A 23,086-nucleotide genomic window follows, 5' to 3' on the forward strand; every position below is an offset into this window, starting at 1 on the left:
GGCCTTGAGTACGTTTAAAAAACTTCCGACGAAACTGCGGCCGCGTGGGGAGACCTTAAGGATTCGATAAATCAACATCAAATGCTAAAACTTAATGTTGAAATTCCCTTCTTCCGAACTGTTTTCAGAAAAATTTTGCAGGTACGTCTAGGGCTCGGCGCCGTTTGATTATCCGTCTAAATTACATTAAATACCATGCCATATAATGTCAGCTTTTGGCTCAGAGGAACGCTGAGAAAGGTAGTGACGTTTTTCTTCGGAAGTGACATGAGTACTCATATAAGCATTCTGAGCTGTCTGGAATCGCTTTTGAATGATTAATTTTAATCGGATGCTCATCAGACAGCTGACAGTTGCCGACTCTTTCACATGTACCTCAGCATCAACTATTTTTGGCACGAAATAATTTTTAGTACTCGTGCTCGCGCCGTGTAACCTGGAAGCCATAGAGTACAAATCAACCGGGACCACAGCTAGATCACACGGCATTCGGCCACTGGTGGTCAGGCAAAATTTCAAATCGTCGCTCCCTCTCGGGGACCCAAGTTGATCCTGGTCGGCTCTTAGTGAGATTGTCTGCAACAAATCGCTTTTTTAGGCCAGGGAATTTAGTGATGAATACGATAAGTTCTTCACTTTAGAAACCAACTGTAACTCAGTAATGTTCGCCTGCATAAGCGAACTTTTTTGGACCTTTTCTAAAAAGAACTTTGCTGATGAGGTTCAAATTTGTCCGCCTAACTTTACCAGCACGATCAAATAACCACCTAATGCCCTCTAGATTGTCGCACATGATTGCTAACGATAAATCCATAAAAGCGGGTAACCAGTGTAGCCAACCGCGACGGCTATACCTATACCGATTTAGTCTTCATACCTTCGCTCCTATCGTACTCTTCGTAATCAAACATCGCATATTTTGGTTGCTTTGTAGTTTTCCATCGAATGCCCCCCTTCATCTTTTGTTTGAGTGAAATGATCCGATTGTTTAAGCTATTTTTGCTACAAATATATGCGTAACTTGGGGCTCTCGAATGCCCTAGTTTCGTGAAATTGCAATTTTGGCATTCTAAGGCAGTTGATGGGCCATGTGTTGCCCATTCTAAAAACGTTTGTGCACTTCATTCATATGCAAAGTAAAAAATATACCACCTTCGTTAGACTGACGCAGCCGATGATAATCTGAACCAGTGAAAGATTTGGATAACGCGCAGCTTGTAAGTCGTACTTTTAGAAGACAATAGTTATGCGCTTGCGTGCGTTGTACTCTGCACAAAGCGAGAGCGCTTAACTCTTATCAAAAGATTCTTAACCCATACCTTTCCAGAAATCCGATGAAACATAAAAACAAGACACAATACTGGACTTTGCCTGGAAAAACGAAAATGTGCTGCCTGAGGGCATCAACTTACACCGGCAAAACCGGCCAGGCTGCCTCTTCTTGAGAGGCAGAAACGGAGAACGCACGGATGATCCGGTATTAATAGTGTAAATTCCCAACTGGTGGGTGGCATACCGTCAGGCATGAGCATAGTGTTACAGACAAAATAAAAGCATGGCTGGGTGGATTTGTGAGTACAGGGAATTGTGTGGGAAACAGCACAGCATCACAAACAGTGGTGTTATCCGGTGTAGACGTGGTCATCCCTAGACCGACACGAGCAGGGAAGCACAGTTAATGCTGCTTTTTGAAAAAATGTCAAACAACATCAAATCGTTAAGACTTTAAGGTGGCAGAAAAAAGCGAAACGAGGGAGGGCGAAGCAGGAGGCTTCCTGCCTGACACATGACAAGGACAATGTAAACTGTGGAAAACGAGGAACCAGGACACCGGATATGGTAAGGCAGCAGAGTCGCATCATCCAGCCGTCATCTTAAGCATACGGAAATCTCGCAGGCGTGCATTCGGCCAAAACGAGTCCATCGAATCGGGAGGGCGAGGAGGCTCCCTGCCTGACACATGACAAGGACAATGTAAACTGTGGAAAACGAGGAACCAGGACACCGGATATGGTAAGGCAGCAGAGTCGCATCATCCAGCCGTCATCTTAAGCATACGGAAATCTCGCAGGCGTGCATTCGGCCAAAACGAGTCCATCGAATCCAGTCCTAGACGGGAACGCCCTGTAGGGCGGGTAGCCTTGTTACGTTGCTCCGTGATGCGTTCATATGCTCGTCACCCCTCCAGTAGCACGGATGTATCGACCATCGCCGGTGGTTCTGAGCCTCGCCTTTAATTCAGGAAGAACAAAAAAGATGATCGTTGCTGTTTGTCTGTAGCTGAATTGGACATGTTCTGACTGTCACTTTTCTTGCAACACCAAAAAATACAAGCAAACGACAGCTGTCCTTTCGTTTGTTTCAAAAACAGGCCCCAGGGATGGCCTGAGGGTACTTTGCGAGGCTCACGGCCAACGTCAAAGTGCAAGGACATGTCGCCTTCATTTTAGTTGGGTCACACAACCTCAAGTCCACTTCGTCACCCAAACATAACACACAAGTTCTTCCCCCTTGTCGTCTATAGTGATTATATGCATAAAATGCTGACAACTTATTATTTCCTGATTACAAGCAGTCACAGCTAGCACCTAATGGCTGTTTTTTGCTATGCACCATTCGTTTTCTGGAGTTGAGAGCAGTGACTCAGCGGCTGGTGATCTTTGATCTTACTTTCCTGTTAGGTTGACGTGGTAGGTCTCAGTTGTGCTACGATACTAATCAATTACCCGGGAACCTGTTGCTTGTCCGCTTTATACTTTTCTACTGTCACTGCTTACATCAACCCTTCTTTTTGCACAAGGACCCTATGTCATGATTCTTCAGTAAGACAAATCTACCGCCCGCTCCAACTAGTCCAACAGCCGGCCCCCCTGCAAGCCATCTAGACGACAAAGTTCTAACCTTCCTAATGCTAGGCACCTACTCTGACACAACTTGTACTTGAATTTCTAGATCGGAAAACGTGTCCACTTTTCCTGGGTCGATTTAACTTGCTGTCATCACATTTTAGATTTTTTCTATTGGGACCGTTTTATCTTATGCCTCCTGACACTCGCCACACGACTACAGTTGCCCAAGCGCCTCGTAAAACTGTCCATAAAACAAAGCACGTCAGCGCAATGATGGCATGGTACTGTCATACCCAGTGTGCCGGCAGTTCCGCAACTATATTTTCAGAATCTCGACCGCAAACCCTCTCCCACTCAAGTCCCTTGGCCGCAACTACAAGTAAATTTTTCATCCGGTCCCATCTTTGGGACGAGTTCTTTCGTGCCCGATGAATTTTCGCTCAAATTTGGTCAGCCTGGTTTTCTGCTACAAGTTCGGCTTGCGTCTCCCACAGGTTCAAATCCGTATACGGTGTTTGGTTCGCCTTATGTATAAGCGCCATATTCCCATCCAACCCATCCCCTGCACCTGACTTCCCAAAAACAGTGTAACCAGTGAGTCTGTTTAGCTCCAGATTAAGCCAAATTTTTCAGAGGAAACTCGCCATGTGCTTCTTATTCGAGTTATTCCATCTCCATTTCAACTTTTGCTCATTGTGACTCTGGCCATTGACCCAACTGCCTGAGGTCACTCATGGCCAGCAATGGTTTCATTTTTATTTCATGCCAGCCGGCTATTCCTTTGAGCTAGTCGGACCTCTAGTCCATTGTTCTCTACAAGTTGGGAAAGAAACATTATTATTTCATCGGATATTTCCCACTATTCATGACATTATCCTCTTTTTCTCACACTTTCCGGTACCCGCAAGTCCGCTTCAGTCATGCTTCACTCTGACTGGAAACGTATGATCATGCGTGAAGTTATGCCACACACAAATTGGGAAAAAAATTAATAATATCGTGTTACAAAAACGAGCCTCATGTGGAAGGCGTTCGTCACCTTTTACACAAAATCACTCGACAAATGTTTAGGGCCAAATTACGACCACCCAAGGATCCTGCAAGAATCGTCGCCCACATTGGCGAGGTAGTTGTATCTGATGTTACCTCAGTCTGTTGATGGAGGCAAACTTTGCTCTGTATGGGAGCGGGCTATTGATACGCCAATCCACGAAACTGGTATCTGCCTACCGCCCGACAGCTACCGGCCTATCAGACTCGCTGGTAAGCCGTGCAAAGTGACGGAACGCATCCTTAAGCGGACCATCTTAAACGAATTGGGCACCGACATCCTGGTGCCCTCAGCGTAATCCAGATACATCCGAAATGCACCTGGGAGACGAAAATGCGCACGCTTGTGGACAGCTTAGCCCAAGCCAAAGAGGAAAGACCAATATTATATGACACACTTTCTGACTCCCAAAAAACATTTGATCGAGTCCTACAGGTTCCACTGCTCTTCAAACTCGAGTCTTTTGGAATACAAGGAGAAAGTTCATGCTGGAGTGAGACGTTCTTATCAGATATGGCATTCCGAGTGAACGAAGATCCTTGAGGGACAGAAACGGAGAACCGACAGTGGTATCTGAGGTTTATACTGAGGTCTATACTCAGCCCCAGCGTCCTCATCCAATCCACTCTTGTCAAGGCGATACTACGAACAGCCTCTAACCGACTTGGTCTTCACGGTGGAGGACATTCGTCAACTCTTGCACAAGATCAACCCATTCTGCGCGTTGGGGCCCGACGAGGTCCATCCAAGGACGCTGAAGGAAACGTCCTACACACTGGCAAATCATTTACACCTGGTGTTTCGTCAGTCGCTTGACGAAGGCCGCCCTCCCTCTGCTTGGAAGGAAGCGATTGTCACGCCAATCTACAAAATTGGTTACCGACTATCGCCTGACACCTACAGGCCTATAAGCCCCACTAGCGTGCCATGCAAGGTGATGGAACGCATTCTGAAGCGAGCTATCCTAGATCACCTTACTTCCAGTGATCTGATATCTCCAGCTCAACACGGATTTCTCCCAAGCCGCTCTTGCGTGACAAACATGCTAGTGTTTATGGACAGCTTAACCCAGGCCAAGGACGAAGGACGCATATCGGATGCCATAGTTTTCGACTTCTCAAAAACAGTTGATGGGGTCCCACACGTCCCGCTGCTTCACAGACTCGAGGCTTACGGGATTTAAGGGAAAATCCTGTGCTGAATCAAGGCGTTCCTATCAGACAGATCGTTCCGAGTGAGAATAGGCCCGACCTACTCTTCTCCAGCGCCGGTCTCTATTGGAGCTCCTCAAGGCTCCGTCTTGGGACCACTCCTGTTTCTGATCTACGTCAACGACCTCCCAGACGTTCTTGCGAGTCCATGTTTACTTTTTGCGGACGACTTGAAATCCTGGAGTTCCAATACGTGTCCTTCTCACTGCACCATGAGAAATCGGCCCAAAACGCATTCGCCATTTTACTGATGATCTGACGCACCTTCTCCCGTATTACTCGCATGGACTTCCAAGTACTCTATGGGGCCTACGTCAGACCACTCATGGAGTACGCCAACCAGGTTGTCCACTCAGGACGCCCGAAAGACGTCACCCTCATTGAGCGTGTCCAGCGGGCCGCTACGAGAATGGCTGCCGGCCTCAAATCCATGGACTACGAAACGCGTCTCGCGATGCTTGATCTGTTTCCCATGGAGTACCGTCGCCTACGAGGGGACCTAATTCTTACTTATGCCCTGTTTGAACAAAGCTTGGCAAACAGGTTTTTCACCGTTGACCCAGCAAACACACGGCGGTGACATAGTAAGAAAATTTTCAAGCTCAGAGTACACAAATTCATTAGACAAAAATTTTTCTCACCTCGGGCAGTAACTGCGTGGAATGACCTTCCTTCGACGGTTGTCCACGCTCCTTCTAGAACCCAGTTTAAAGCACTATTAGACATTTATTTATGCGAATCCTCGCGCTGGCAAGCATACTGCCCCGCTTAGAACGTAAACAGCAGTGCTACACCTTTTTTCACTTGTGCCTTTCAGGTGAACGACAGCCACTGACCAACAAGAACAAAGCTGACCTGAGAAACTTGGGCAAAAGTCTCGATCCCGTGTATCAATCCGTGAATCCGTGAATCCGTGAGGCTACCAGCCAAATTGGATTATGAAAAAACGTCCTATAGGAGTCTGACTTTTCACTGAAACTACAGAAAAAGGTGAATCTACAGTTAATGGAAGAAGTTCTGTTGCGATGAATAATAGGAGACGTGGAAGGTCGCTCATCTTGAAGGGTCCAAAAAGAACTTTCAAAGTTGAGAACGCCAGGGGCGTCTGGAAATTACTAACTTTGAACTGAATATAACACAGATGTTTGAGCGCACCAGAAACGGCTCCGGATTTTACGAAATACCAGCTCATCTTCTGTCACCCATAATAATCCACTCTCTGGTGCCTCTGAAGATATCGTTGACGATGAAAATTGTGGGCCTGTACCTATTCAGAAGCTCGAGGTATGTTTTACTCCCAGTAGGAATCTAGTTTCAAGTGCGTTACATCTCACTGCGTTGAATTGAAGTCCTCGTTGGGGGAATTGAATGAAAGTAACTCGTAGCCCCCCTCTCGGTAATTTCGAAATGACTCAGTGGTTAGTGCACAAATCCACTTACCCGAAGGCCTGTGGTTCGAGCCCGACCTCCGAATCGCGATTTCACCTAGGTTTGGGCGACCTGGCAGTAACCCGGGATACTGCACGAGGGGTGGACAGTCCTCGTACTTCCTTCGGATGGCATGGCAGCTAGGCAACGAAACAATGTTACAGCTGGACGACTTCTCAATAAGTTGGGAGATCTAGGAGTCGTTAAGCCTCAAGAACATGGGCTTTTCCCCAATGTGCGCAAACAGCATCCTTACCCTCGAGGTTAATTAGCCATTTCACAACGGAAGCGTGTTGCTGGTGTGGAAACTCTCCCACGGAGGTCTGTGCCGTATCTGGTGGATGCAACGTGATTGTGAGTCCCAGCGCTCTGATGAACGACTTTGATCAGCGCCAACACTATGTCCACCAGACCTGATACGCGGGAACTACATCCGGGAGGCCTTCAGGAAGTTAACTCACCTGCCTGTAAAAGAGGTGTGAAGTGGTAGCTGGAGGATAGTTGCTCCAGCGTTACTATGAGAAACAGGTGGTCTTTCGGCGGACTTGACTGGCAGCGGTCATCCATGCCCAGAAGAAGAGTTAATCTGACTCTGCGCGACTTGAATCCACAGTGCGTCACAAAAAGGTGCAGTAGTTGTGTCGGGAGGAAAATCTGGGTGGGCAGAGCCACTTGTGAGCATGGGAAAACCCAACCTGCCTTTGTACGTCTCGAGTCATCTCGGCTGTCTATCGGGCTCTCCGCGTCAGACATCTGGTATGAGCTTGGTTTCTCTAAGTGCGAATATGGACAGTTGTTCAAGGCAAGCCGACTGTTTGTGGGGAATGCAAAGGCAGTTTTTCGTTAAGCAATTTTACGCGGAGACGTATGCCACCTGAGAGGTTAGCAGCTCTAATAGTTTGTGCCAGCTTCCAAGGGGGCTCTGTGGCGAAAAAGCATTTGAAAGATCCCTTGTGAAGTAAAGAAGGAAATTTGGTGGGGAAAGCACTCAGTGCTAGTCTACCTCAACCGTTCTGAGTTGCCCACACCTCCAAACACAGGCGACCGGTATAGAAACTGATGACAAAAATGACATTGACATCGATTAGCAGCCATATCTTAGTGTCTCCAACCAGACGCAGTGGAGATCACACGGTCCAAATCCTGGAAGACAAGTTGCCCCGACATCCCCCAGACGTTTTGCAATATTTTGTATACGCCTCTGCCAAGCCAGTGGTTGGAAACCTCTGTCTGCATCACAATGAATTGGGCACGAAAACCACCACACTCTTCGGCGAACAACGGTTCGTTATCCGATATACATTGTCCTGCCAATGCAGACTCGTGCTGGAGACATTTTTCGACGCAACTGCCCGTTCTACAACCGAATGTTCTCTTTTCAATTGCCTCGTTACTGATTCGCCAACACCAACCCACACGAGCTATGGTTCTGAGACAACGACTATCGAACACTTGAAGACGTCTCAGTTCCGCTGCTCGAATAGGCCAAGTCTCACAGCCATACAACAAAACAGCCCGTACTGTAGCTTGATACACACGTCCCTTCAGATTCAGGGATAAACCATTTTGACGCCATAGGTGTCTCAAGTTAGCAAACGCGGCCCGAGCCTTGCAGATTCGGGCATTCACCTCATCTGTCACACTACAGTCAGAACTAATACAACTTCCAAGATACGTAAAACGCTCTACGACTTCCAGTACCTCTCCCTGGATTGTAAGGGGCGTGTTCAGTGACTACAAGTCCACAAGCATGACTTTACACTTTGTGGGTGCAAAGTGCATACCAAAGGGGTGACTTTGGTTAGTTCATCCAAGAATACTTGCGCCTTCTCCGCCTCTTCGAACATGAGAACGATGTCATCTGCATATTCCAGATCGACAAGTTTTTCTTCACGGGCTATTTGAACATCAGGGTTTTGGAGACCCTCCAGCGTTCGTCTCATTATTTCATCGATCACAAAGTTAAAAAGGAATGGAGAGACTGGGCACCCCTGACAGACACCGCTTTGCGTACGGAAACTTTTGGAGAGCTCTCCGTACACTCTCACACGTCCGGAAGTCTGAGACAACCCCCAACCTGGAGGGCCAGGAGACTGTGTTCGTCAGACCTCTAACCATTGACCAACCTGGTATGAGAGACTGTGAGTGTCGCGAGACACTCTCCAATATAGCTCAATGGATCGCTGAGGTGCGCAAACCATCACACCACGGTAAAGTCCAGTCTCTTCGTGACTCACTCTGTCTAGGCTTGGGCAACCTGGCAGTATCCAAGCCCTCGTGCAACCTTCGGGTGACATGGCAGCTAGGTACAGAAAGGGTGCTACAGCTGAACGATGTTCGGGACCGACAGGGATAGTTCTCTGAGAGTTAGGCAGTGCCACTCTTCAGTCTAATATCCAGTGCTTGAGTGTGCCTGGTAGCGCCTTATCACACGCAAAACTCCCAGCACCCTGCAAATAAGTTGTGATCTCGTCACGGTATGAATTCACGTCCAATGGTGGAGCAGTTGGAAGTGACTCTAGAAGAGGACCATCAACGAGTATCTAACCAAGTAGAGACGCTTCCAGTAGATGGCTCCACACAATACCCACTCCGGGTAATTCAGTCGTAGCGACCTCCGCATCACCAGAGGTGCACAGCCAGAGCCCGGGAGACAGTGAGAGGGCAGTCAGTTCATTTACAGTACTTTCTGTCAGTACTTACTGACAGGCAACACACATCAATGCAATATACGAGCAAGAGCCACCTGTTACCCAGCTTACTTCAGGCAGCCAAGCAAACAGGCTCTCGGAGTTTGAAAATGGACTGAGGTATTCAAGGTTATTACTAAAAGGTGACACAGCAGATGTAGCTGGGCGCGATACATGCCAAACAAAGCGGTTAGTTCTAGTTCTGAGACCTGCTTTTGAGTATTCAAATTCGGGTGTGGTAGCAAAAATTTTCGGTAGTGACATCATTACTCTTACCCGCTCTTCTAAAGAACGCGTATATAAGTGACGTACCTTTTTGATTCACAGGGTGGCGCCAATTGGCGAATGCAATTCTGGCCTTCGAGGTCCGCGGGTTTACGTCGCCTGTTTCACCACTAGCTTATCGGACACCACTGTTTGTAGGACATGAATGGCGCATAGTATTCACGAACTTCTGGGGGAGAGAATTTTGCGCACGCATGTGGAAAAAACTGTACGGTCGATAGAAACAAACACACCCTTGAATCCAAAGGACACCAAAATTGTAGGATACCCATATGTACAGCGTGATGTAACATTTGCGAAAATATAGTCCCTAGATCCTCATCCCGGTCGGAATCCTTGCTGATCCTGGGTCCCATTTTCACACCGTAATGGGGCATAGAATGAATGACGCAAAGGGTTTGGTAAACGCGTGGTTCAAGCTAATTCCCGTGATTGTCACACTCATCGCAAGCAAGTAGTCTGCTCATATTCTTAGGGTTTCTAGCCTTCTGCATCTCTTAATCTTCCTAGATGCACCAATCTTCTTGATCCGCGCAAATATTGCTTTTCACCTGAGGTATGAGATTTCGTCGGGTGATATTGTGCTCTCAACCGCGAGTAATACGTATCCGAGCTTCGAGCAGTTTTGAGTTTTGCTCCAGACTTAGTAACTAGGCTTGGTTGGTACAACCATTCCGAAAACGGAGTATCTAGTATCTTGCAAGGTTTTCGATAGTGCCTTCCATGATGAGAACATCAGAGGACGTCTTCAAAGGAACTTCAGTAGGTCGTTCTAGTAGACCGTTTTCTTATCGTGGTCCGAGAGCTTCTCAGTGGCCAAACGAAGTGTTCGCATCTTGCACGCCTCTGAAGCGACGGTGAACAAGCGCGTAATCCGAATCCGCGAAAGCGTTCCAGAACGAGCGACCGTGAGTAATTAATCCACGTCACCTATAACCAGCGGTGATATAGATTATCTGTGTTGTAGGTCGACTCGTATGCGGTGAAAATCATGTGGCCAAGCGGCTTCAGTTATTTTGGAAGTTAGTATCACGCAAAAACGGTCTGAAGTCAGCACAGTACTGCGACAGGCGTTCTCTGTTGTCCGTGTGCCTGCCTTCCAGACCTGCACGACCAGCCAGTTAAGTTTCATGAGCGCTAAGTCTACCTACTTGCGCATTCACATGCCGGTAACACAACACTATCTGAGCTCTTAGTCCGCCACAACAAGGTGCTCAAAGCATCATTATTGGCAGCGCGACATTAGTGTTCAACACTGATGTTTCATTGCCATACAACCATGATTTATTTAAGAGCCTCAATTTGGAAAAAAATAGTAAAAGTGGATGGGGAAGGAACTTAGTGCTAGCTTACTACAATCATTTTGAGGTGTGTACACCTCCAGACACGTATTCAGGCAATCTGGGTAGAAACTGACAACAAGAAAGCCACTGGTATTGATTCGCAGCTTCTTCAACTAAGCCCAGTAAGGATCACGCGGTCTCCATCCTGAAAAGGGAGTACCGCCAACAGCACCCGGACTTTTCGCAGTCTCTTTCATACCCTTCTGTCAGGTCAAGGGTCGACCAGCTCCCAGCCCGCGCCACTCCCAACTGGGCACGGAAAACACCACCCTTCTGTAAGCAATGGTTTGGCATATGCAATATATGGCCTAACCAACGCAGACTCTGGTGCTGGACGCATTCTTTGCTTCAAGTCCCCGTCTCACAACCAAAAGCGCTTTCTAATTGTCTTGTTATGGACTCACCGACAACAACCCACGCGAGCTATGGTTCTGGGACAACAGTTGTCGAACACCCGGAAACGTCTCAGTTCCGTTGCTCGACTAGGCCCATTCTCACAGCCACACAACAAAACAGCCCGTACCGTAGCCTGATACACGTCCCTTGAGATTCAGGGATATATCGGTTTTCCGCCATAGGTGTCTCAAATGAGTAAAAGTGACATGGGTCTTGGACATTCGTGCATCGACCTCATCTGTCACACTACAATCAAAACTAATACAACTTACAAGATACGCAAAGCACTCCACAACTTAGAGTGCCTCTCCCTGATCGGGTGGCATGTTCAGTGACTGGATGTCCATGATCAAGAAGGTATTCAAGACGTCATGAAACTTATGTTTGCTGGTGTCAGAGTTACAGTCAGTTAGGTCCAGCTTGTGAGACTGTTTCACAGGCATTGCGAAACGAACCACCCGGAGGCGACTATCAACTCGTATCCAGTCAATCTAGGATTCTTTCGCCCGGTGACTTAGGAGGACACAGATTCCTGTACATCCTCCCTCAGCAGCCTTTGGATCGCCAGTGGTCTATCAACTCGTATCCAGTCAAGCTAGGATTCTTTCGCCCGATGACTTAGGAGGACACAAATTCCTGTACATCTTCCCTCAGCAGCCTTTGGATCGCCAGTGGTGCGCAGCCGGGAGCGAGTGGAGATTAATGGGGCAGTTCAACTATTTCGCTTGCATCTCGAATTCTTGCTTCTGAGACGCAGCACACTAATGCCAAGCGAGTCCATGAGCAGCTTGGTTTCCTGCTTCCTTAGGAGTGCGAAAATTAAAAGCGGCTGAATAGACTGAGCGTCTAGGCTTGAAGACTGATTTCGAGATGCCTGAAGGTGTCGGCGCCGGATGACGCGCAGATGTTGTTTGCAAAACCGATGCAGTCATCATCATCAGAGACAGCAGGACGAGCGGAGTCCTCAATCTTAACTGCTGAGCCTATAAGAAGAGAGTTATTATGGAAATGGGAAGAGGGGGAGAAAAGTATGTAAGTGAAAAAAGGAGGCGTCCGTAGTAGCTTCTTTCCGCTTGCCCGCCCTGCTGTATGCAGCTAGTTGGGCGACCCGGTTGACTGCACCACCTGACGGCCAACGTGGCATGTGGTTGTTTGTTACTTGTAAGTGACGTGGTTGTACACGGCCTGGGATACTGCCAAGGCACCCAGACCCAAATAAGAGGACGGTAATGGGCCTAAACCAATACCTTCAGCTCACAAGCCCGACTCAAGACAGCTGTATTTGGCCTAAAGGTCTCGGATCAGGCTAATTTTCTCGGGAATATGTCATCTCCCATATCCCAACTTCCAACATGCTGTACCAGGAGGCTTTTAGTCAGAACTCTACGCATTGACCAGCTTGGTACGAGGGAATCCGTGAGTGTCTTGTGCCGTTCCTAGTACAGCTCATCTGGTTATGTGGGGGCACAAATCGTCACTTTGCGGTAACGTTTGGTATCCTGCATTGTGCAATGACGCCCTGTATTCCTCAGCCTGTGCCTGTCCAAGCTATCTGCGTCTGTGTGCGGGACTACATCGTGCATCATCAACTGTGGTGTCTCGATCATTTGGTACACATGCCAGAACATCGTCTACCTATTCGGGTGTTGTTCTCCTTCAGAATGATGCAGACCATGAGAGGGACGAATTAAAACTCAGTAGTGGAGCGTGAAAAAAGATTGCGAGGAGTTTGTTTTTGGGTTCGAACCCAACCTCGGCACACCGACTTCTTCTGTCAAGGCTTGGGTAACCTGGCAGTATCTCGGCCTTCATGTTTTCCTGGGTTTAACAGCAACTGGACTCCGAGAGGTTTTTAAAGCTGGATGATGATGATTATTATTATGACAAATTCTATAGAGGAGAATGTCGGTAGCTCAGGTAGCGTAGATGGTCGTTGGCTTGTTTGCTGAGCTGGGCAGCTCAGCGAACATTGTGACAAATATCTACCGACGTCCAGGATAAAGGGCCTGTTTCGCTGACCAAGGCTATATTGTCCGTTCCCTTTTGATCCTATATTGCGCCCCCAGTCAGTTTCTGGTTTTGCTGCTCCTGTTTTTTTTTTTTGTCTTACTTTATCCGGAAAGATGTTCCTCCGGTAGACATTTTTTGGAATTCAGACTTTTTATTCCCCTTGACAATCAGGATTGATTGTTTACCTACTTTCATCTTATCGTTACTCTAGAGCGCGGGTGTAGCTGCGGCAGATATAAAAAAGCTCCGCGAGGCTGGGTTTCACTCCGTCGAAAGTATTCAGTTCGTCCCGAAGAAGGCACTCCTTGCCATCAAAGGTATCAGTGAAGCGAAAGCGGACAAAATCACGGTAAGCGGTCGCATGCCTGTTCTTGTCTCTATCATCTTCCTCGCTTCTAGGAGGCTGCACAGAAGTTGGTGCCTTTTGGTTTCACCACGGCAACCGAGTTCCATCAAAAGCGGTCTGAAATCATCCAACTCACTACGGGTTCCAAAGAGTTGGACAAGCTGTTGCAAGGTATGAGTGTCTGGGGGTACAAACATGTGCTTTTACCTCATACCTTATTCTCCCGCAGGTGGCATTGAGACTGGCTCCATTACAGAACTGTTCGGTGAATTCCGAACCGGTAAAACTCAGATATGTCACACTCTTGCCGTCACTTGCCAGGTAATTCGATCACACCTCATTAGTCCCTCTCCGTGTTGCAGTTGGCTTCATCTTATAAACAGCTGTGCATCTGCAGTAGACAATGATGCCACACAGTCATGCCACATCCGATTTAAAAAAGATGGAGTGGGGACGCATTGTAAACAGGTCCTATATCCTTAGGAAAAGTCAAGCGCGACTATGAAACAGAGCAGAAGTATCAGGAAGTCGGCTTCCCAACATACTCATCCATTAGAAATGAGAAAAAACTTCATCTGTGGCAGCCTTTCGATCCATATCTGCCATGCCACCCCAAAGAAGTACGCAGGTCGGATACTGCCAGGTTGCCTAAGTCTAGATAGTAGCAGTCGGATGCAGAGGTTGAATTCGATCCACAGGTATTCCGGTCACTGAGCTCGCGCCTTAACCACTGAGCTATCTCGATCTCAATGACATCCATACTGGGTGTGTTCCCCGTACCAATCACAAGCAATGGAAGGTCAAAAAACAAGGTCGTGGGATCTAGAGTCCATCGTGCACAACGCATATAACCTACGTACAATGATGGTATTTCTCCATTCATGCTGAGTTTTAGTATGATTGGGAGATTGGTTGGGGCGAGGTGGCTCAGTGGTTAGAGCGCGAACTTACTGACCGGGAGTTCCTTGGTTCGAACCCAACTTCTGCCTCTCGACTTCCCCTGTCAGGGCTTGGGCAACATGGCAGTATCCCAACCCTCTTGCTTCCTTTGGATGGCATGGCAGTTAGGCACCGAAAGGGTGTTACAACTGAACCACATTTCTACTGGTGAGGGACTCAAACGGACCCACAGCCAATTTAACGTGATTCTTTTACTTAAAAAGTGGAGTTGTCAGCAGTAAGCATCTTGGTGGCGTCTAAAAAGATTCGTTAAAATGGATGCTCATTCGAAGACCTAACAACCAAGGCACCTCCAGTAATTAGTTTTTTTCGTGCGCGATAAACGTTAACAGGTCTGTTAACAGACATGCCTTTCGACCTGCCGAGAGCAAGATGGGAGTGTGACGATTGCACTCCGTTAGTAGTGTATTAGATGTGCTGTTAAAAAACTTATTAACAGTCATATTGAGAGACCCGAATCGGATATACTACTCATTGACCGCGTAATTCTTGCAGTGGCTCTTGTCGATCGAGTAATTACATAACCGAAAGCAAACATAATTTCTTGGCTTGGGCTAGGGTGTTTTTTGTGATTGTAAGCGCCAGCGACCAAGCAGATTCCATGTGAGTTGTGTTTTCCCCATGAAATTTGATTTTTGCCGAAACAGTTCTATCTTGTAGCGGGTATGTGGTTCTGAGACTGCTCGGACCAGAAATTCTCCTGAATTGAAACTAAATTTTTTTATCGATAGTCAATTATTTCACTCGTCCTGTTTCTAGTTGCCGATTGACATGGGCGGTGGCGAAGGTAAATGTCTCTACATCGACACGGAGGGGACCTTCCGCCCTGAGCGACTTCTTGCTGTGGCCGAACGGTACGGCCTGTCTGGCAGCGATGTCTTGGACAACGTGGCCTATGCCCGGGCCTACAACACAGACCATCAGATGGAACTACTCATCAACGCCGCCGCGATGATGAGCGAGTCTCGGTATGTTGACCATATCTGACTGATGACGCACGCTGAATTGTAGTGGTTTTTCATTAAGTTCGCAGTCTTTGAAATATGCGCTACTATCCTGTCAAGTTGTCCTAACATCTTCCTTAAGATGTCTCAACGGAATCCCATGACTTGATTTGAACTCTAGAGTGTCTTGCTAGAAATCTAACGATGATTCAAGTGGTGTTCAACCAATGGCATGAAACCCGAAGGCATGCATAATTGTCAGAGCACCTTAATGTAGCATCGAGTCGTCTTTAGATATGTACTCAGACACTTGAAACCTCCTGCCGGATGGAGTTGAATATTTTATCGATGACTAATTCTTAAAAAGTACGGACAGCCCACCACCAGTTTCCTTGTTCTTTGAGCCCATCAGATGGACCTAGCCCCCGAATTTCCATCAATCTTCATTCATACTTGAACACGAAGTTGTACTATGTTGCCATGTACAAATTTACAAATTAGCCTGGTGTGGACGGCAGACCTGAATCTGTCACTTGCAAAGGTTCACGTTGTCTTTTGGGTTTCAGTGTGTTCATCTTCCCAGTGATGTTCACTTTCTCCCAGTTTTTCGTTGCAATCACGAGTGACCTTCAGGGACGGGCAATAAGCTGACTTTATCTAAATATCCTCTCGACCTCGCGTGGCACTCATTCGTTACTAAGCCATAAGGTTTAAAGTTTAGCCAGTCCTTTATACGAAAATGTGGTCATATCCCAAAAACTCGGTCAGACGAGGCTTTTCGTTCTTGCAGAGAGTAAGATATGCGTATATGGGATCGGTAGTGTGACCTGTCGGCTACTAGTCACGACTACGCGTACGCTGACCAGCTTTGAGAGACATTATCAGACATGGCCCAGTCGCGCCCTCAATGGCGCTCGTGCATCCAAGCTGTTTCCTTCAGCGCATAGCTCCTTTTTCAACCCCCCACCCCACTTAACAGCCCACTGACAGTGCTGGATTTATGCACCAATTTATCAGCTCCCGCCAGCAATGCGCAGCTACCTACCCCACCCCAAATCATCGGTGAACGAAACTGCGGCAGCTACAACCAGCGTACGACGAGTACGCGGTTATTACAGCTGACAATGATGATGATGACCAGCTTTGAACAGCTGATTTAATTTAACTGTGAACCCTGCTACCTTGAATGTCTCCCTTAGCCAAAGTCTAGGATGACCACTGTGTTCTACCAAACTACTAGTTGGTTTACCTTGTCTTAGCCAAAGAAAACCTATGAATTATCCAGGGCTCAGATGAATCGTAAATACGTGAAATTACAGGTTTGTTGGTCACGTTGCGTGTGGTCAGTTTATATGGCTTCCTATGATTTGCTCGAATCCCAGAACTTCACCATTTAGTCGGCTAACGGTTAGCAGCTAGCTTCCTGGCATGGAGGCCCGTACAAGCCCTAGGATGTTAACATAGACTAATTCGCTTCATTTATCATTATTCGGACTGACAGAACGGCTTTGCATCCATGGTTTGTACGTCTTTAACCAAAAGCCAGTTAACCATTTGTCGTCAAGACTATCAGTTCTTAGCCTATTTAAGTGGCCATTTTCTTGGGTACTTGGTTATTTTCGCCCACTTTCTGATTGATTCGCATCGCAACCCGTTTTAATGATACTGAACGGGTCACAATAGGTAAGCCGATTCCCTTCTTTTTGACTATCATCGCGTATGGAATGTTCTACCCAAAGGAGCCTCAATAGTTGATGTAAACTGCACACTTGCAAAGAAGAATTCGAACTAAAGCCACACTCTCTCCCACCCCTGGCACCAATTAAAATAACGGTACTAACTGTGCTTAGTTCTCGGTCTGAACCTCCCAAGCTAGCGTTCTCGCCAAAAGGACCATTAAAGGTGCGCAACGTGTATTAACGCCAAAAACCAGATCAAAAACATGTGCCGCACATCGTATATCATGTGAATGCTGTGAGAACATTCTGGAAACTCCGGTGACTTCTGGTTGCCGCGGTGGCAACCGGCATTTGGTTGATACTTGATCATGACTGGCTGTTGGGCCCACATTTTCGGCCAATCTTAGCTCGCCTTGATGCTGAATTGGCAAGCAATTCGATCTGGCCAATCGCGTGCGTGGTATGATTCTTTGTCTTAGCAGCGCCTAAATGCCGGCGTTAAAATAGTTTCCGTGTGGAATTCTGCCCAATAGAACAGCTTCGGAAGAATGGCAAATAAGAACCATATACAGGTCCCTTACAGCGGCGTAATGAAATTTTATTTGTTACGGGTTTTTTAAATAGTTTTTGTGTGGATGGGTGGAATGCGGCAGATTTCAATATTTTCACGTACTAGCACACCGCGGTGAATTGGTATAGTGGTCTCCAGCTCCTGCCCTCTACGACTTCACTGACCAGTGATTCTTTTCATCTGGCTGATTTCGAATAAGAGTCACCAAACCGGAACACAAGTATGTCTCCACATATAACGATTTAACTCATGGCAATGATCAGAAACTCGGTAGCTACCAACTTGTCCTGCGTTTTGTCTTATCGTTCAACCTGCAACCCTCTTAGCAACCGTGAGATGCTCCAGCGAATGGTGTTACTGCGTTCGTGTTCAAGACTAACCTATCGGCCAAGTCAAGTCCCATCATAAAGACTCGATCGATCTGGCAGAATTACATGGGTAGTGCTTACGACATAAACTGTTTGGAACGATGGCCGACCAATAAATCCGAGCCCAATACGGCCTGTTTCCATTTTAGTGTTTCTCCAGAGGATGTACCACTTATTCTGGCAATCCAGAAATTATCTCATCTCTGGTTCGTGAATGTTTTGTGGGTAGGATTGAAATGGAAGAAACTCCCAGCCCCCTATGGGGAAATTTCTTCGAGAGAGAGAGTACTGCACCACCCCCAGTTCTGCTTATTTAAACAGCAAAGTATCTGTGGCAGCGAGTTTCCCGTTCATACGTATGCAACGTGTATGTTAATTCCGTCTTTTGTTCATCTGTTTGCCAATTCGCATTTTTAAGATCCCTTTCATCCTCCACTGGAGTTGGTATACCTGATGGTGTTTTTGTACTCTAGAGCTTTTCGGTTTCTAACTAAACACCTGTTAACGAATAATGTCTGGTTGTATCTCAGTAGTGAGAATCTACCGCTAGTTAACTCAAACGCTTTAACTGTTCATTTGATTGACTTTGGATACTTCTGAGGTCGGTATGTTCCGATCCATGAATAGCTTGTATGCCTTACCACATTCATTGCTGTATTGCAAGCAACAAACTTGTCACTCAGTAGAGATTGTGCACCCAATGCTGTTTTCGTTGAGGTCGTGATAACTCCGTCGGTTAAGGCTGTAAGCTGCTTGCTGAAAAGTCCGTGCTGCGAACGCAATGTGTGTTTTGCGGTTGCTCCTGTCTTGATCTGACCAACCTCGTGTTTCCCTCGGATTGCATGGCAACCATAGACCGAATGCATTGTCATACAGTGAATATAATTTTTTTTTACCTTTTTACCGTTTCACGGAAAATCTAAGAAACAGAATGTTGTAGGTGTGTGCCTCCCATNTTTTTTTTTTACCTTTTTACCCGTTTCACGAAAATCTAAGAAACAGAATGTTGTAGGTGTGTGCCTCCCATTGTTCAGTACTTTTTTCTTCTCAGCTGCGCATACTTTCAAGGTTCATTACTCTTTTGTTGACAGTGTGACTGAGGGTACCTTTGGGGATTCAAAAGCGACTCGACTCACTGACTGAATTCCTACCTTTTATTTACCTCAAACTTTTAGGTACGCCCTTTTGGTCGTGGACAGTTCCACCGCTCTTTATCGGACAGACTACTCTGGTCGCGGCGAACTATCAGCCCGCCAAATGCATTTGGCCCGCTTCCTCCGCACACTTCTACGTCTCGCCGATGAGTTCGGTGTCGCCGTCGTGATCACTAATCAAGTTGTCGCCCAGGTCGACGGAGCTGCGATGTTCACTGCGGATCCGAAGAAACCCATCGGTGGTAATATCATGGGGCATGCTTCGACTACCCGGTATGTGTGGTAATGGAGAGCATACAACACCATTCATTTTACTGCTTCCGTTCTTACCAACTATCTTTGTAGGGTTTGTTCTACCGGTCTGGTTGCCACGGTTAGTGTGATAAGGTTGTGAACTGCTTCACTAATCCGGTTCTCAGGAGACCCGCTGTTTGGCTGGAAATGTTGGAAACTATGCTTACAAACCGATAGGGATCTCGACCCTTCCGACTTATTTTTGCACCCTCAATATCAATGCCGCTATTGTTGTCCGTAATGATAGGAAGCATGCTTACTTTCGGATAACTATCTCCTGAGACAGGATTAATCGATTCCAGAAATGTATCGCGTACATGCTAACCGGAAATGGCGATCTGTACAGGTAGCAACCCATCGCTACGCCCCACCACGCTCCCTAGCAATGCACTGATGGTGTCACCTCGATTGGTGGTGAAGCGTTTGCAAGCAAATTGCCCAGCTCAGCGAACAAACCAACGACAGATAACCACGCAGCTGTAGCACCCCTTCGGTGCCTAGCTGCCATGCTACCTGAAGCAAGCACGAAGACTGGGATACTGCCAGTTTGTCCAAGTCTAGACAGGGGGAGTCGAGTGGCAGGGGTCGGGTCCGAACCACGGACCTTCCGGTCATTAAATTCGCGCTCTAACCACTGAGCTATCTCCCCCCCCCGGGGGGGACACCGTAGCACCAACAGGATCCCACTACCCGATTATCTGCAGATGTATTCGTCCCCGAGTGTTTCCGTCGAGTTCTCACTAGGTCTTGTTACTTTCCAAGCTTGCGCTTTTCGTGAGCAGGCGCGGATTTTCGGACTACAAACTCCTTGAGGTAGCGAAGCAAACCAGCGTTGCTATTTCTGGAGTTAATGGGGTAATTCAATTCTCGAAGCGTCTAATCATCATCGTGATGTAACTAACGAGTAGCCTGCAATGACTGTTCCTAGCTTTGCCTCCGGTCCTGGTAGTGGAACACTTGCAATTGATTTTTTCACCGTACTCAGTACTATGTGTGTATAAGATGCCATTCGAGGGCTTACGTTGTATTTTCACCCAGATTGCTTACGCTTTACGATTTCATCAACCATTAACTGGACGGATGTCCTTTGATGACTATTCCGGCTGGGTTAGCTGGTACCGCTTCTGGTGATATTACCTCCGTTCTACAGGTAACTACGCCTAGAACTCCATCTAGATAGGAAGAAGTTCGTTGGTCTTCGCAGGATGTGCATGGCAACTTCTATTTCGATTGTAGCCCGGTGATTGTTGTTGCTAATCGACCACACATTACTCGGCCCTCAGTTTCTATCCAAATTTTCTCCTATTGTTACCTTCAGACTTTATCTACGAAAGGGGCGTGGTGAGACAAGAATATGCAAAATCTACGATAGCCCTTGTCTTCCAGAAGCAGAGGCGATGTATGCTATACTTCCGGATGGAATCGGTGATGCAAAGGACTGAGATGAAACAACAATATGATCTTTTGCCACGTGTTTCACAAAAATTTCTTACTCCACTTCCTGTTGGACGATTTTTCGACCGTTTTGAATTATTTCACTGATAACTTTCATATTGTACATAATGCATATGCAAACAGCACTTTATCTTCTTGAGGGTCATCCGACGAACGTGTTGATATCCGCTGATGCGCTGCTCACCTTCCGACAATTTCCAGCCGAGCATGAGCTTCTTTGGTGATCTACCTGCAGAGTTTGATTAGTCGAAGTTCATACTGACTTATAAGGATCTAATACTACTACCTATCCGCGGGTCATGTAAGCTGGCCCACCAGTCGTCGGAGGATTAGTGCTCCCTCTTCTTTCCAGCCACGTGATTTACTCATAACGAAACACTTTGAGCTGATTATCAACCCTGTGTCAGCGAGGAGTTTGCGGGGTTTATGAATTAGTTGCAGTGCCTTGTTCTGCTTTTTGATGCTGAAGCCCTTGTGGTCACCACTGATCCGATTACCTGGCTCGGTTGGGAACTTGGCTGACTGAAACCTGAATTAATATGGTAAACAAAAATGGCAGACCACTGGTAGTGTTCAAGGTCAATTCTGGACACCAGACAATGTACCATATCTGATTTCACCTTAACTGAAGATGCACACAAGTGGACCGAGCGGGGTGTAAATACCCAACTGGCTCTCCAGTTTGGGGGTTGGAACATGTATGGCGATGTGTTCCGTAAAAAATGGTAATGTACTTGCATTTCCAGCCGAACACCGCTGCCTTGTTGGGAGGCTTTTGAGCGAAAGGCTTTGGTTGAGCACCCTAATCGTCCTCCTGTCCAGCTGTTGGCGCCCTGGCAGTACCCATGACATACACAATACCAACTGGTCGCGAGCTGTCAGAAAGTTTTCATCAACCTTCAAGTCGCTCAGATGCGCTGCAGTCAGAATCGGCTGTAGCAAGTTATCTTATAGTGGTTACCTACGGCCCTGTCAGTAGAGGGGAGTAGAAGTATTCTCTGACGTTCTCTTCGTTTATTTACAACACGTATACATGGTAGGAGTGTAAGACCGCATGGTACATTGCTTCAGTTTGACACTGGTTCCCGCAATCCAGTAGGACCGTTGGTATAACGTCGGGACCTTTTCACACTATGGGCAAGGCGAAGATCTCCTTCGGTTCGTACAGGTGAACGTTTGCAGTTTTACCTTCGGCACGTACTAGCGGTTGGTCATTGTGACTTACGATTGTGGGGACGAAAAACGGATGTAGCCGAAATGTCCGGAGTTCTTCGTTAATTGCGCGTTTGATTAGCCAATCCAGTCTGTCGAAAATCGATCGCTTGGCCATGTTGAGCAGACTACTTATGAACCACATTATTAGACGCCGACTCACTCCACCGGTAAGTGAGGTCACCGAAATTTTAGCCCATTGTACCGTTTCTAGTTGGGCGATACGTGCAACCGGATGGTAAATTGGCAACCACGAATTCAGCGGCAGTCCATTCCCCGTCAGCATTTGTGGAAACAGTTCAATCAGCATTCGAACAGACATTGATGTCAGGCTAATGCGGTAATCCTTCGATGAAGTAAACGAGAGGAAATGCCGTGTAAATAAGGTTCGCATTACATCACAATCAACTACCAAGTTATCGAACAAAACAGACTTAAAAGTAGGATGATCACTATGTCAATTTGGGTAAGAATCAACTCCGAACGAAAGTTTCTCCGTGATTAGTGCACCGTTATGCAGGAAATCTCTGTGAATTTTCGCTTCTCTTCATCACACTTGTATGCATTCATCCCTCCCGAACGTGGCAATCGTGACGAATTTGCGGATTGGTTGCCTTCTGAGTGACTTAGATTTATGTCATCTGACTACTCGTTAGTAGTTTGTTGTTTTAATCAGAGCCATTCCACTGGTACCCGAGGCTTGGTGTGTGAATGTAAAGTAACATGTGCATATATATTTTCAATTATGTCATCTCTCGTTAGTAGTTTGTTGTTTTAATCAGAGCCATTCCACTGGTACCCGAGGCTTGGTGTGTGAATGTAAAGTAACATGTGATGTGC

General features: G+C 46.9%; 3 protein-coding genes across 3 annotated transcripts in view; 2 read left to right on the forward strand and 1 right to left on the reverse strand.

Moving 5' to 3' along the window:
* Window positions 1–5,843: 5,843 nt before the first annotated feature.
* Window positions 5,844–21,154, forward strand: T265_01035 (hypothetical protein; the record flags this gene model as incomplete). Its single annotated transcript, XM_009164978.1, has 7 exons — window positions 5,844–6,008; window positions 13,475–13,612; window positions 13,663–13,780; window positions 13,839–13,930; window positions 15,329–15,537; window positions 19,307–19,558; window positions 20,898–21,154. 7 exons carry the CDS (start codon window positions 5,844–5,846, stop codon window positions 21,019–21,021), a joined length of 1,098 nt encoding a protein of 365 aa, XP_009163242.1.
* An 888-nt stretch (window positions 21,155–22,042) lies between these two features.
* Window positions 22,043–23,086, reverse strand: part of T265_01037 (hypothetical protein) — a gene marked incomplete at both ends in the record, with an annotated part of 12,584 nt that continues 11,540 nt past the window's right edge. The window contains one exon of the mRNA XM_009164980.1: window positions 22,043–22,592. Within this exon, the coding sequence (XP_009163244.1) occupies window positions 22,161–22,592 (432 nt within the window). The remainder of the gene's footprint in view (window positions 22,593–23,086) is intronic.
* Window positions 22,363–23,086, forward strand: part of T265_01036 (hypothetical protein) — a gene marked incomplete at both ends in the record, with an annotated part of 10,603 nt that continues 9,879 nt past the window's right edge. The window contains one exon of the mRNA XM_009164979.1: window positions 22,363–22,416. Within this exon, the coding sequence (XP_009163243.1) occupies window positions 22,363–22,416 (54 nt within the window). The remainder of the gene's footprint in view (window positions 22,417–23,086) is intronic.

Source organism: Opisthorchis viverrini (genome assembly GCF_000715545.1).
Source record: "Opisthorchis viverrini unplaced genomic scaffold opera_v5_11, whole genome shotgun sequence".
Taxonomy (NCBI): Eukaryota; Metazoa; Platyhelminthes; class Trematoda; order Opisthorchiida; family Opisthorchiidae; genus Opisthorchis; species Opisthorchis viverrini.